The following is an 11,652-nucleotide window of genomic DNA, read 5'->3' as shown; positions in this document are numbered from 1 at the left end:
AATTTTGTCTTTTTGGTCGGTTGGTTTTATTTTTGTCCTGAAATCCTCTTCCCCTTTTGGATCGATGGGGATCCCAAGTTGTGCTGAGCTGCTCCCTCCCCGCAAGGAGATGGATTTGGGGACCATAGGGTGTGTGTGTAGGGATGGGGGGGGGAGGTTGCTCTGTGTGCCATTGGGAGGAATTCAGGACAGAATCAGTGAAACCAATGGGGTCTGTTGGTTGCAAACGAGTTCTCTTTTATTTTTGTATTTAATTGCAATGGGGTCTTGTTTTTCTATGAAGCCTTTATAGTGACGTGGCAAGGAGCGGCGCTTTGCAGCCATCGCATCGCTGTGTGTCCGGCTGCGTTATGAGACGGATCCCTTCTGAAATACGGCCTTTTTTAAAGCGCTTTTATCTTTTCGTTATCAATAAAAGGAACGAAGCGATGTTAACGGTATTCGGGCAAAGCTTTGGGGGCGGTCCATGGCCTGGAGTTGGGGGGGAGGGGGGAGGCGGGGCTGGGGGAGGGCTCAGCACGGCGGAAGCTGCTGCGGGAGACGGTGATCGGAGATAGGGGGGGACAGCGCTGTATGGGGGTGCGTTGGGGTTTGGTGCGTAATGGGGCGTTGGGAACGTTGGGTTGAAATGGGGGGCATGTTCTGTGCTGGGTTGTTATAAGGGACTGGGGAAATTTGGGGTTGGGGGGGGAGTCGGGATCTGCAGAAAGGGGTGGCCGGGGTAGTGAGGGTGCGGGGGCATATGGTGCGTATTGGGGGTGTGTGGGGAATATTGGGGGCTCTCAATGGGGGGGGGGGTGGAAGAGGAGGGTCATTGAGGGGTTATTAGGCTATTATGGGTGTTGGGGTGGGGGTTTGCGTGGGGATATTGGGAAAATTTGGGTTCTGGGGCAGTCAGGGCAAGCTGGGATGGAGAAAAGGGGGTCCGTGGGATAGCACCGACCCCACACTTACCCAACTCCGGTCCCACTGAGGACAGGCACCATGGCTCAGGCTGTCACCTGGCTCAAGGTGAGTCCTCATCCCCTATTCCGGGTGCGGGGGCTACAAGGGAACACCCCTTTTTCCCTCCATTTAACCCCTCTAATCCCAAACCCCAGTGGCTTTGCGGGGCCAAGGAGTGTCCCCAAACCCCAGAGGCTCCACTCAACCCCCCCCGGGAGACGCTGTTCCGACAGGAGGGACCCCAGGGGGTGACGTTCCGCATCCCGGCGCTGCTCCATGTGCCCCCACGCACCTTCCTGGCCTTTGCTGAGAAACGCTCCTCCGTCCGGGATGAGGATGCAGAGTTCCTGGTGCTGCGCCGGGGGAGGTGGAACGGGCACAAGGTGGAGGTAATGGGGGAAACTGGTTTGGGGAAAGGGTGGTTTTGGGGTTTGGGGTGGTGGTTTTGGGGCTTATGGCGAAGGTTTGGGGGTTTGGAATGGTGGTTTTGGGGGGTTGGATGGGTGGTTTTGGTGCTCAGGGTGGTGATGTTGGGGTTTGGGTGCTGGGTTTAGGGTTTGGGATGGCGACTTCGGGGTTTGGGTGCTGGGTTTAAGGTTTGGGATGGTGGTTTGGGGGTTCAGGGTGGTGGTTTTGGGGTTTGGACAGTGGGTTTAGTGTTTGGGATGGTGGTTTGGGGGTTCATGGCAATGGTTTTGAGGTGTGAGGTGCTGGTTTTAGGGTTTGGGTAGTAGGCTTATGGTTTGGGATGGTGCTTTTGGGGTTTGCAGCAGTGGTTTGGGGGTTTTGGGGCAGTGGTTTTGGGGCTGACCCTTTCTGTTCCCACCAGTGGGGCCCTATGGAGGAGCTGACCGAGCTGACCCTCCCGGACCACCGCACCATGAACCCCTGTCCGCTGTACGAGGCCGCGAGCGGCACCGTATTCCTCTTCTTCATCTGCGTGGAGCGCCACGTCACTGAATGGCAGCAGATCATATTGGGACGCAACGCGGCGCGGCTCTGCTGCTCCTCCAGCCCCGACCACGGCCGCACCTGGAGCCCTCTGCGGGATCTCACCGACGAGGCCATCAGTGACGACCAGCCCCGCTGGGCCACCTTTGCCGTAGGGCCGGGCCATGGGGTGCAGCTGGATTCAGGTCGCCTGGCCGTGCCGGCATATGCCTACTACATGCACGGACGGCTGTGTGGCATCCCGCTGCCCTGCTGCACCCGCCCGCACTCCTTCATCTTCTACAGCGACGATGGCGGACGGAGCTGGCAGAAGGGTTCTCTGCTGCGGGGTATGCGGACCGGAGAGTGCCAGGTGGCCGAGATCAGTGCCAAGGATGGAGGGACGCTGCTCTACTGCAGTGCCCGCCGGCCGTGCCGCTGCCGGGCTGTAGCCATCAGTGCTGACCGTGGCCAACGCTTTGGCCTCCCGGTGCGGTGCCCTGCGTTGTGTGAACCGCCACGGGGCTGCCAGGGCAGCGTGGTCAGCTTTGTGCCCACCACCATTGGGGGTCCTGTAGGCAACACAGACACCGAGAGCCCCAGTGGGGTCACCCAACATGGGCCGCTCTGTTCCAACTCAACCAACCAGCATTTACAGTGCAATTCAGGCTGTGAGAGTCCCACTGGGGACACCCAGCATTGTCTGCTCTGCACGACTCCCCCTGCCATCATTGGGTGTCCTACAGGCACCACCAGTCCTGAAAACCCCAACAGGGTCAGCCAACTCTGCTCCCACCCAACCAACCAGCAACAACACCCTGATTTAGGGCTCTGTATCAATACCACGCCACACAGTGAGTATCCTGTAGGCACCACCAGCATCGAGAGCCCCAACGGAGACACCCAACATTGGCTGCTCTGCTCCAACCCAACCCACCAGCTCCAGCGCTGTGATTTAGGGACCAAGAGCCTCAATGGGGGCACCCAACGTTGGCTGCTCTACTCCCACCCCACCAACCGGCACCACCGCCGCGATTTGGGGCTCTACGTCAACATGGCGCCGCCCGACGAGAAGGGCTGGAGGCACCCAAGGGTGCTGCAGGAGGGACCTTGTGGGTATTCTGACCTGGCCGTGTGCCCCGATGGGGTCTTTGGCTGCTTGTTTGAGTGCGGGGAGGTCAGCACCTGCGAGGAGATCGCATTCTGCCTCTTCACATTGGGCGCCATTGGAGGCGCTGCGGATGGTGAAGGCAGTGAGACGCCGTGCCTTGGGGAAGAACCCGTTTTTGGGGTTTTGTCCCCAAAGAGCAACGGGGAGAGCTCAGGGGAAGACGTGAGGGATGAGAACCCAGCGGAGGAGAAGCAGCGTTGCGAGGCTTTTAATTAACACCTTTTTATTAATTGACTGACGCCCATCGTTGGGTTGGCGATGGTGTAGGAAGGAACTGGGTGTCCTGTGATTTTTTTAGCTGGGGAAAACCCCAAATCAGAGATGAGTTACACATTCCTGACTCTATTACATTCCGTGAGACAATATTTCTCCTTTTTTAGGGTTTTTCCTGTTTTTCCATTGCCTGATGCCTGCTCAGAGCTGAGCTCCGTCTCTGCCCAGGCACAAGGGAGAGACAGTGGCCACATCCCTGAGCTGGCGATGGCAGCTCAACACGGCCCCATATCCTCATACAACCAGCAAATAAAACCCCCCAAATGGGCAAAATCCAACTGGGTGGCAAAAGGAGGGATGTGGGGTATGGGACACCGAGTGGTGGATGTGTGGAGTCATGGGGATGTGGGATGTGAGTGAAGGGGATGTGGGACACAGAGTGAAGGGGATGTGAGAGTGGTTGGGGCATGGAGTGGTGGGTACACGGGGCGTGGAGCTGACACGCAACATGAAGCCATGGGGATGTGAGACAGGAGTGAAGGGGATGTGGGACACGAGTGAAAGGTGTGGGACGTGGTGTGGCATGTGGAGTGATGGGGATGTGGGATATGGAGAGATGGGGCTGTCACAGCACAGAATGGGGACAGCCAGGAGGGGTACAGGGACAATAAGGGCCAAAAGGATGGGGATATCAAAAGGGGTTGGGGCAGGTTGGGGACAGGGAGGATGAGGATGTGGATGATGGGGACAGGATGGGATGGGGATGCAGACAACTGGGACAGACAGGAGAGAGATGACCAGGATGGGGACAAGGATGATAAGGAGCAAAAGGATGGGGACAGAATGGAGTGATTATAGGACTGAATGAGAATGGGCAGGATGGAAAGGGGACAGGATGGGATGAGGACAGGATGGGGTGGGGACAGAATGGGGACAGCCAGGAGGAGGACATCCAGGATGGGATGGGGACCATCAGAAGGGGTTGGGGACAGGGTGGGAGTAAAATGAGATGGGAATGGGGAGGGATTATTACAGGACAGAACAAGGGCTTCCAGGAGGGGAACAGGAGGATGGAGACAGGCAGGATGGGGACAGAGATGGAATTGTTGCAGGACAGTGTGAGGATGGCTGGGATGGGGAGTGGGGAGATGAGAGGATGGGATTATTACAGGACTGAATAATGGGGACAGGAAGGATGAGGATAGGACGGGATGGGGACAGGATGGGATGGGGACAGAGAGGATTGGGAATAGAATAGTGATAGCAGGGCTCACTCCAGCACGGGGACAACCAGCAGAGCCCAACCACACCAGGGCCAGCCAGGAGGGGCCGCCAAAACCCCACCACCATCCCCACCACCACCACCACCCCACAACCCCCCTCATCCCCATCCCATCCTTCCGTTCCCTTCCTTTCTTTCTCCCTCCTACTGCTGCCTCCGGGAGGGGGATGCGGGCCGTGGGGGTGCTGGGGCTGGGGGCCCTGCTGGCCTGGCTGCCCCCAGCCCACACTGACACCTTCTCAGCGCTGCGCAGCGTCCGGCAGGCACGGAGCAACGAGGGGCGGCTGCTAAGGAGGCTCCGTGCGTATCTCCGGGAGGAGAGCGCCCGGCTCCGCCGCCTGAGCAGGTAGGAACATCCCGAGGCCAATAGGGGACACCCCACAGCCAACACAGCACAGCCCCGGGGTGAGGGTGGGCAGCTGGAAATGGGGGTTTGGAGGGGAAGAGGAGCAGCCAGGGGTGGTACTTTGGGGTGGGCATCACAGGATGGGAACGTGGGGTTTGTGGGTTGGGGATGAGTGTGATGTAGAGGTGGTGCCGCCACCAGCACCAGGCAGGTGATGCATTGGGTCCGGGAGGTCTGACCCCGTTAACAGTGTTTCCCCCATAATTTGGCCACGTTGGGGTGCTCACAGCCCCTCTCCATGGACAGTCACCTCCTCACCTGTGGTGCCACCCCGTGTAGGTTCTATGAGAAGGTCCGGGCGCTGCACCAGGACCCCGGAGCCTCGGTGGACAACCCCTTGTTGGCCTTCAGCCTCATCAAGCGCCTGAGCTCCGACTGGCCCAGCGTCATCTACAGCAACGAGGCCACCGAAAACAGCCATGGTACAGCGGGGATGTGTTGGGATGGAAGGGACAATGGGGAGGACGGGGTGGAGGGGACAATGGGGAGGATGGGGTGGAAGGGACAATGAGGAGGATGGGATGGAATGGACATTGGAGAGGTTGGGATGGAAGGGACAATGAAGAGGATGGGATGGAATGGACATTGGAGAGGTTGGGATGGAAGGGACAGTGAGGAGGACGGGGTGGAGGGGACAATTAGAAGGATGGGATGGAAGGGACAACGGGGAGGATGGAATGGAGGAGTCACTGGGGAGGACAGGGCAGCCAAGGAAGCACCACAGAAGGCTGAAGGTGGTTTACAGCCTCCAAGCTTCACCAATCAGTTGGAGTTGGAAGCTCCAACCAACCCCCCTCCATCGCCCCATTTCCTCCCCAGCTCTCCATGTTGGATTCCAGGAGTTACAAGGGGAGCTGCCTGGAGCTGAGGACCTGGATGGGGCAGCGCGGGCGCTGATGCGGCTGCAGGACGTCTATGCACTCAGCGTCAAGGGCATGGCCAATGGCCTCTTCCAGCCCACCAGCACTGACCGCCCGCCCCTCTACAGCCCTGGCCGGCGTGTCTCACTCTCAGCTGATGACTGCTTTCATGTGGGCAAGGTGAGGGCGATCCCAACCCCATGGAGCATCTCATAGAATAGCTTAGGATGGAAGGGATTTTACAGATCACCCAGCTCCAACCCCATCTTGTTTTGTTGCCATGGAACAACACTGAGTTTTTCCCTTTGCTCGTGGAGGTGATGGGCCCCCACTGAGTCAGCCCACAGGCATCCCATGGCTCTCATCCGAGCTGTGGGGATTTGTGATGGTTCATGGCTCGGGGAGGGGAGAGGCCAAGCTGATGGTGTCAGGGAGCCCAATGATCCCACCCTGGAGCCGAATCCATCGCAGTGCTGTTCCAAAGCTTGGTGCTGAAGGGAGGGTTTCCCAACCACAGTATGGGGTGAAAGTGGGTCCACGGGTCCCTGAGATGGAATCTGGGGGCTTTGATAGAGGCTGAGGATTCTTTTTCAAGGCAGAGTCCCCACTGCAGAGTCAGGACTGAGTCACAGAGCATGGGATGGGGCAGGGTGGGGTGGGATGGAATGGTTTGGGATGAGATGGAGCTTGGGATAAGTAAATAGATGGGTTGGGATGGGACAGGGAGGATGGGATAGGATAAGATGAGGTGGGATGGAAATGCAGTTGAAGAGGAAGACAGGAGGGGATGGGATGGGATGGGATGGGATGGGATGGGATGGGATGGTAGGGCAGGGCATGAGGATAGGGTTGGAACAGGGATGGGGATGGGATGGAGATAGTTGAGATAGGGACTAGGATGGAATGGAGATGGAAATGGGATGGAGATGGGAGAGGGATGAAGATTGGTACTATGAAGATTGGTACTAGGATACTATGGTTAGGCTGCGGTTGGACTTGATGATCTTCAAGGTCTTTTCCAACCTGGGTAATTCTATGATTCTATGATTGGGATGGTGCTTGATATAGAGATGGGATAGGATGGAGATGGGGATAGTGATGGGATGAGATGGAGGTAGGGTTAGGGATAGGATAAGGGATGAAGATGGAGATAGGATGGGGATGAGATGAAGACATGATAGGGGAATAGGGATATTGATTGAGATGAGAAAAGAAAAGAGGGGATAGGACAGAATGGGGACAGCAGTGAGGACAGAACAGAATGGGGATAGGGACGAGGATGTGACTGGATGCAACTAGATGAATGGGGACTGGGATGGGATTGGCTGCAGTGAGGATGGGGAGGGTTGGAACAAAATGAGTTTAGATGGTGATGGGAAGGAATGGGACAGGAAAAAGGCCAGGCTGACCCAGCAGCAGCTCTGAGCACCCCTGCACTGCCCTGCAGGTGGCCTATGAAACAGGTGACTATTACCACTCCATTGCATGGCTGGAAGAGGCCGTCAGCCGCTTTCGCCTCTCCTATGGCAGCTGGAACCCGGAGGAGGAGCGGGGCAGCCTGGAGGACGCGCTGGACTACCTCGCTTTCTCCTACTTCATGGTATGACCATGACCCCAGTGCCCCATGGCCTGACGCCAGCACTGTAGGGCTGAGCCCCGGGTTCATGAGCTCCGTCCCATTCAGGCTGGAAACATCTCCCGTGCATTGACTCTCTCCAAGGAGTTTCTCAACTATGGTACGTGGGGTTCAGATGTGGTCCTAGGGAGCTGGGGAGAGGTTTTGGGGTGTCTCTGTCATCTCTATATGGGCTTGGGGCGACACCTTCTCTCTGGTAGATCCCAGCAACCAAAGGGTGACACGGAATGTGGCCAAGTATAAGAAGCTGCTGGCAACACATGGGGACCGCATGGGGACACCCCTGCAGCGCCCCAATGCCACCCAGCTGCAGAACCGGGACGCCTACGAGGAGCTGTGCCAGGGCCTGGGGGCACAGGTAGGGCTGGCAGTGGGGTACCACAGCCCCCACCTCATCACCAACCCCATCCCCACATCCTCTCCATCCCTTCTGCCCCCAGATGGCTCCAGAGCAGCCCTCACACCTTGGCTGCTCCTACGAGACCAATGGCAGCCCCTACCTGCTGCTGCAACCCGCCAAGAAGGAGACGCTGCGGCTCCAGCCCTACATTGTGCTGTACCACGACTTCGTCAGCGATGCCGAGGCTGAGACCATTAAGGGACTGGCGGGGCCCTGGGTGAGCAGTTGGGTGGGACGGGAACGCTGTCCCCAGTGGTGTCTCCTTGGACCACCCTGACCTGTAGAGTGTTGTGCTTGTCTTGGCTCCATCCATGCTGCCCACCAAGGGTCTGGGGGACAAACTGGGTCCCTACATGCATCTAACCCCTTCCCAGCCAGCCTTAGTGGACTAGTGACACCCAATGGCTGCCATTGACACCGCTGGTGACACCACATCATATACTCAATGTGTTGTTTCTATGGGGACACCAAAGAGATGTTTGGCCCGTGGCTACTATAATTACCCCAGTTTAGTCCCCAAGTGGGGTCCCTGCTTGGCTTTGGGGCCTTAGTGGCCCTGTCTTCAGCCATGTCCCCTCCTCATGTTCTCTACAGCTGCAGAGGTCTGTGGTCGCCTCTGGAGAGAAGCAGCAGAAAGTGGAGTATCGGATAAGCAAGAGGTAGGAGACACTGTTGGGGCCGATGCATCCCCATTGCTACAAGTCCCCAATCTGCTCCCCAATGAAGTCAATGGGGGCTGAGGTTGGATGTCCCTATTTGCTCCCCAATGAAGTCAATGGGGGGCTGAGGCTGGGTGTCCCTATTTGCTCCCCAACGAAGTCAATGGGGGGCTGAGGCTGGGTGTCCCTATTTGCTCCCCAATGAAGTCAATGGGGAGCTGAGGTTGGGTGTCCCTATTTGCTCCCCAACGAAGTCAATGGGGGGCTGAGGCTGGGTGTCCCTATTTGCTCCCCAATGAAGTCAATGGGGGGCTGAGGTTGGGTGTCCCTATTTGCTCCCCAACAAAGTCAATGGGGGCTGAGGTTGGGTGTCCCTATTTGCTCCCCAACGAAGTCAATGGGGGCTGAGGTTGGGTGTCCCCACAGTGCCTGGTTGAAGGACACAGCCGACCCTGTAGTGCGGGCGCTGGAGCTGCGCATGGCGGCCATCACTGGCCTGGACCTGCGGCCGCCCTATGCTGAGTACCTGCAGGTGGTCAACTACGGGCTGGGCGGCCACTACGAGCCCCACTTCGACCACGCCACGGTCAGGAGAGTCTGGGGGGTCCTGGGGTGGTCACTGGGATTGTCCTATGGGTGTTCCTGGGATGGTCACTGAGATGGTCCTTGGGGTGTTTGTGGGACAGCCCTGGGGTGGCCACCAGGAGGGTCTCCGGGGTGCTCCTAGGATGGTTATCAGAGTGGTTTCTGGAATGGTCTTGAGATGGTCACTGGGAAGGTCTTGGATTGTCCTTTGGGGGCTCCTGGGTGATCCTGAGGATGGTCCCCAAGCTGCTCCTGGGATGGAGGTTCCTGGGGTGTCCCCTGGGGTGGAGCCTGGAGCGGGCAGAAGGAAGGAGAGGAGGAAAAAGGGAGGAAGGGATTTTCCTGGCAGCAGATCAGAGCCGTGAGGCCCATTGGGGTAAGAGGTGTCACCCAGCAGTGCCCACACAGACTGACCATGTCCACTTCTTTGCTTTTGGGGCAGTCCAGGAAGAGCCCCCTTTACAGAATGAAGTCGGGCAACAGGATCGCGACGGTCATGATCTACGTGAGTCCCCGCTTTGGTGTGAGAGAGGCTGCATCTGTGTGGTCATCAGTAGGGTTCAGAGTAAACGTGGTTGGAGAGGGGTGAGGGCAGCCCTAAATCACACAGCTCTGGTGCTAGAAGTAGCTAACTGTGGTGATAAAACATAAGTGTTGGCTGAGGAATTCAGAGCTTGTGCAGCGCCATAGTAAGGGAAGCACAGGGGCTGGAACCAGGGGAGGTTTTGTGCCTCAGAAAGCAGTTGTATCCCATGGAGCGGGAGGAGGATGAGGGCCAAAGGCTCATGTTTCTTTTGCTCCTTTTCCAGCTGAGCGCCGTGGAGGCGGGTGGTTCCACTGCCTTCATCTACGCCAACTTCAGCGTGCCAGTGGTTAAGGTGAGGGGAACCTACGTGAGACCCCAAAGGAGGCTAGGGGGGGGGGATGCAGTTCTCCCATTTCTTATCTCTTATGGAGAGTCACAGCTGAGCCTATCCCAGTATCAAATCCCAAACCTGATGTTTTGGGGTGCCAAAGTCCAGCCCTGGAGCTCCTGGCTCCATTCTAGAGGTGCCAATCCCAATGTTTGGAGCCTTTCAGCTTTCTCTTAGGAGTGTCAAACCCCAATCCCGTAACTCCCAGATCTGGGGTGTGTACCCAGCCCTTGTTTTGAGGTGCTGATCCTTAACCCTGAAGCTCCTCCCTCTGTCTTGGGATGACGATCCAACCTCAGGGCTCTCAGCTGTATTGGGGTCCCAAACTAAGAGCCCAGCTGCTGGGATCCTGGCTTAGTTTTGGGGCACAAAACCCCAGTTCTGGAGCTCTGTTTGAGGGGCCTTTTTTCTGCTCTGCAGAACGCAGCCTTGTTCTGGTGGAACCTGCGAAGGAATGGTGACGGTGATGGGGACACCCTACACGCTGGATGCCCGGTGCTGGCTGGGGACAAGTGGGGTGAGCAGCAGCACCCGGTGTCACCCCAGGGTGATGCGGGGTCAGTGGGACAGCAGGGAGGCCATCCCTTGAGGTGGGTATAGGGGACCTCATCCCTTCCAGTGGCAAACAAGTGGATCCACGAGTATGGGCAGGAGTTTCGGCGGCCGTGCAGCCAGGACCCCCAAGACTGAGTGACTACATGGGCTCAAGGATGCAGCTCCTGCCCTGGGTGCTGTCATTGTCACCACGGCACTGAAAAGCCACCGCAGAGCAGCACAGCCCCACTGGGGATCATTCGGGATGAGAGGAGGGTGCTGCAGGGGGAGGATGTGCTTGTTCAGCTGCAGCTTCCCTCTGGGAATCCTGCTGGAAATAAAATGGAAGGAGGCCCAACTGGAGGCTGGGAGAAATACTTTGGTGTGACATTAAGGTTACTTGGGGGGGAGCGGGTGGTATAAACCCATAGCTCTGATGCCAGCTTTGACCCTAAGCACACCTTCTGTCCCATCTCAAGTCTGCTAAGAGGAACTGCAGCGAGAGCCATGGCACCCCTTACAGTCATCAGTAGGCTTCAGAGTGAACAAAGCAGCCAAATGGACCAGAGCAAAGCCAGCACTACCCTTAGTCAAAGAACAACCTGCTGTGGGCTCCGACTGCATCCCAAACCTGGCTGTGTAGCCTCATGCCATGCTCAGGGTACGACACAGAGAACAGCACAGCCCCTTTCTCCTCTGCCAGCATCACACCATGAATCTTTTTTGCAGAGCTGCTGCTGTAGGAGGGACCTTGCTGGAGCTGGAGCTCAAGCTACAGCAAAGCCAGCGCAGGGGCTGCTGCCTTCCAGCCTCCCTGGCCCCCAGCCCACGTGCAGCCCCATTTCCCCAGGGCACTGCAGACAAGCTCCCTTTCTCTATCCAACCACAGTGCTGGCGTGACTGGAAGGCAAAGGAGGCAGCCGGGCTCCCCAGCAGCACCTGGTGATCAGGCAGGGCCCCCCTGTACCACTTGTTTGCTCCGTGCATTTCATATAGGGCGACAGGAGCAGCAGACCAGGCAATGCTGAATAGATGGGGTTGGGATCAGCCCCTGCACACTCTCAGCCTGCAAAGAAACTCCTTGACTTTAAGGGAAGAGGCTGAAGAGCTTCCCAAG

At 57.6% G+C, this 11,652-nt stretch overlaps 2 protein-coding genes across 5 annotated transcripts; both read left to right on the top strand.

The window, feature by feature from the left end:
* The first annotated feature begins 81 nt into the window (after window positions 1-81).
* On the top strand, window positions 82-3,411 carry NEU3 (neuraminidase 3). 3 transcript variants are annotated; one of them, XM_015852637.2, is made up of 4 exons: window positions 82-437; window positions 980-1,011; window positions 1,101-1,334; window positions 1,775-3,411. In XM_015852637.2, exons 2-4 carry the CDS (start codon window positions 985-987, stop codon window positions 3,260-3,262), a joined length of 1,749 nt encoding a protein of 582 aa, XP_015708123.1. In that variant the 5' UTR covers window positions 82-437; window positions 980-984; the 3' UTR covers window positions 3,263-3,411. The 3 variants fall into 3 exon arrangements, with proteins under 3 accessions (XP_015708123.1, XP_015708122.1, XP_032298210.1); XM_015852636.2 differs by lacking the exon at window positions 82-437 and adding an exon at window positions 499-579; XM_032442319.1 differs by lacking the exon at window positions 82-437 and adding an exon at window positions 535-594.
* Window positions 3,412-3,709: 298 nt separating this feature from the next.
* On the top strand, window positions 3,710-10,912 carry P4HA3 (prolyl 4-hydroxylase subunit alpha 3). 2 transcript variants are annotated; one of them, XR_001552865.2, is made up of 13 exons: window positions 3,710-4,887; window positions 5,227-5,369; window positions 5,767-5,987; window positions 7,255-7,407; window positions 7,492-7,543; window positions 7,644-7,801; window positions 7,884-8,060; window positions 8,438-8,502; window positions 8,929-9,088; window positions 9,535-9,592; window positions 9,897-9,965; window positions 10,422-10,518; window positions 10,621-10,641. XR_001552865.2 is itself a non-coding variant. In XM_015852635.2 (13 exons), the coding sequence occupies exons 1-13, from the start codon at window positions 4,487-4,489 to the stop codon at window positions 10,689-10,691; spliced, it is 1,830 nt and encodes a 609-aa protein (XP_015708121.1). In that variant the 5' UTR covers window positions 3,710-4,486; the 3' UTR covers window positions 10,692-10,912. The 2 variants fall into 2 exon arrangements, 1 of the variants encoding a protein (XP_015708121.1); XM_015852635.2 differs by having other exon boundaries at window positions 9,530-9,592; window positions 10,621-10,912.
* Window positions 10,913-11,652: the final 740 nt, after the last annotated feature.

The sequence above is a fragment of the Coturnix japonica genome, chromosome 1, assembly GCF_001577835.2.
Source record: "Coturnix japonica isolate 7356 chromosome 1, Coturnix japonica 2.1, whole genome shotgun sequence".
NCBI classification, from domain to species: Eukaryota; Metazoa; Chordata; class Aves; order Galliformes; family Phasianidae; genus Coturnix; species Coturnix japonica.
This window is presented reverse-complemented; position numbering and strand designations above follow the sequence as displayed.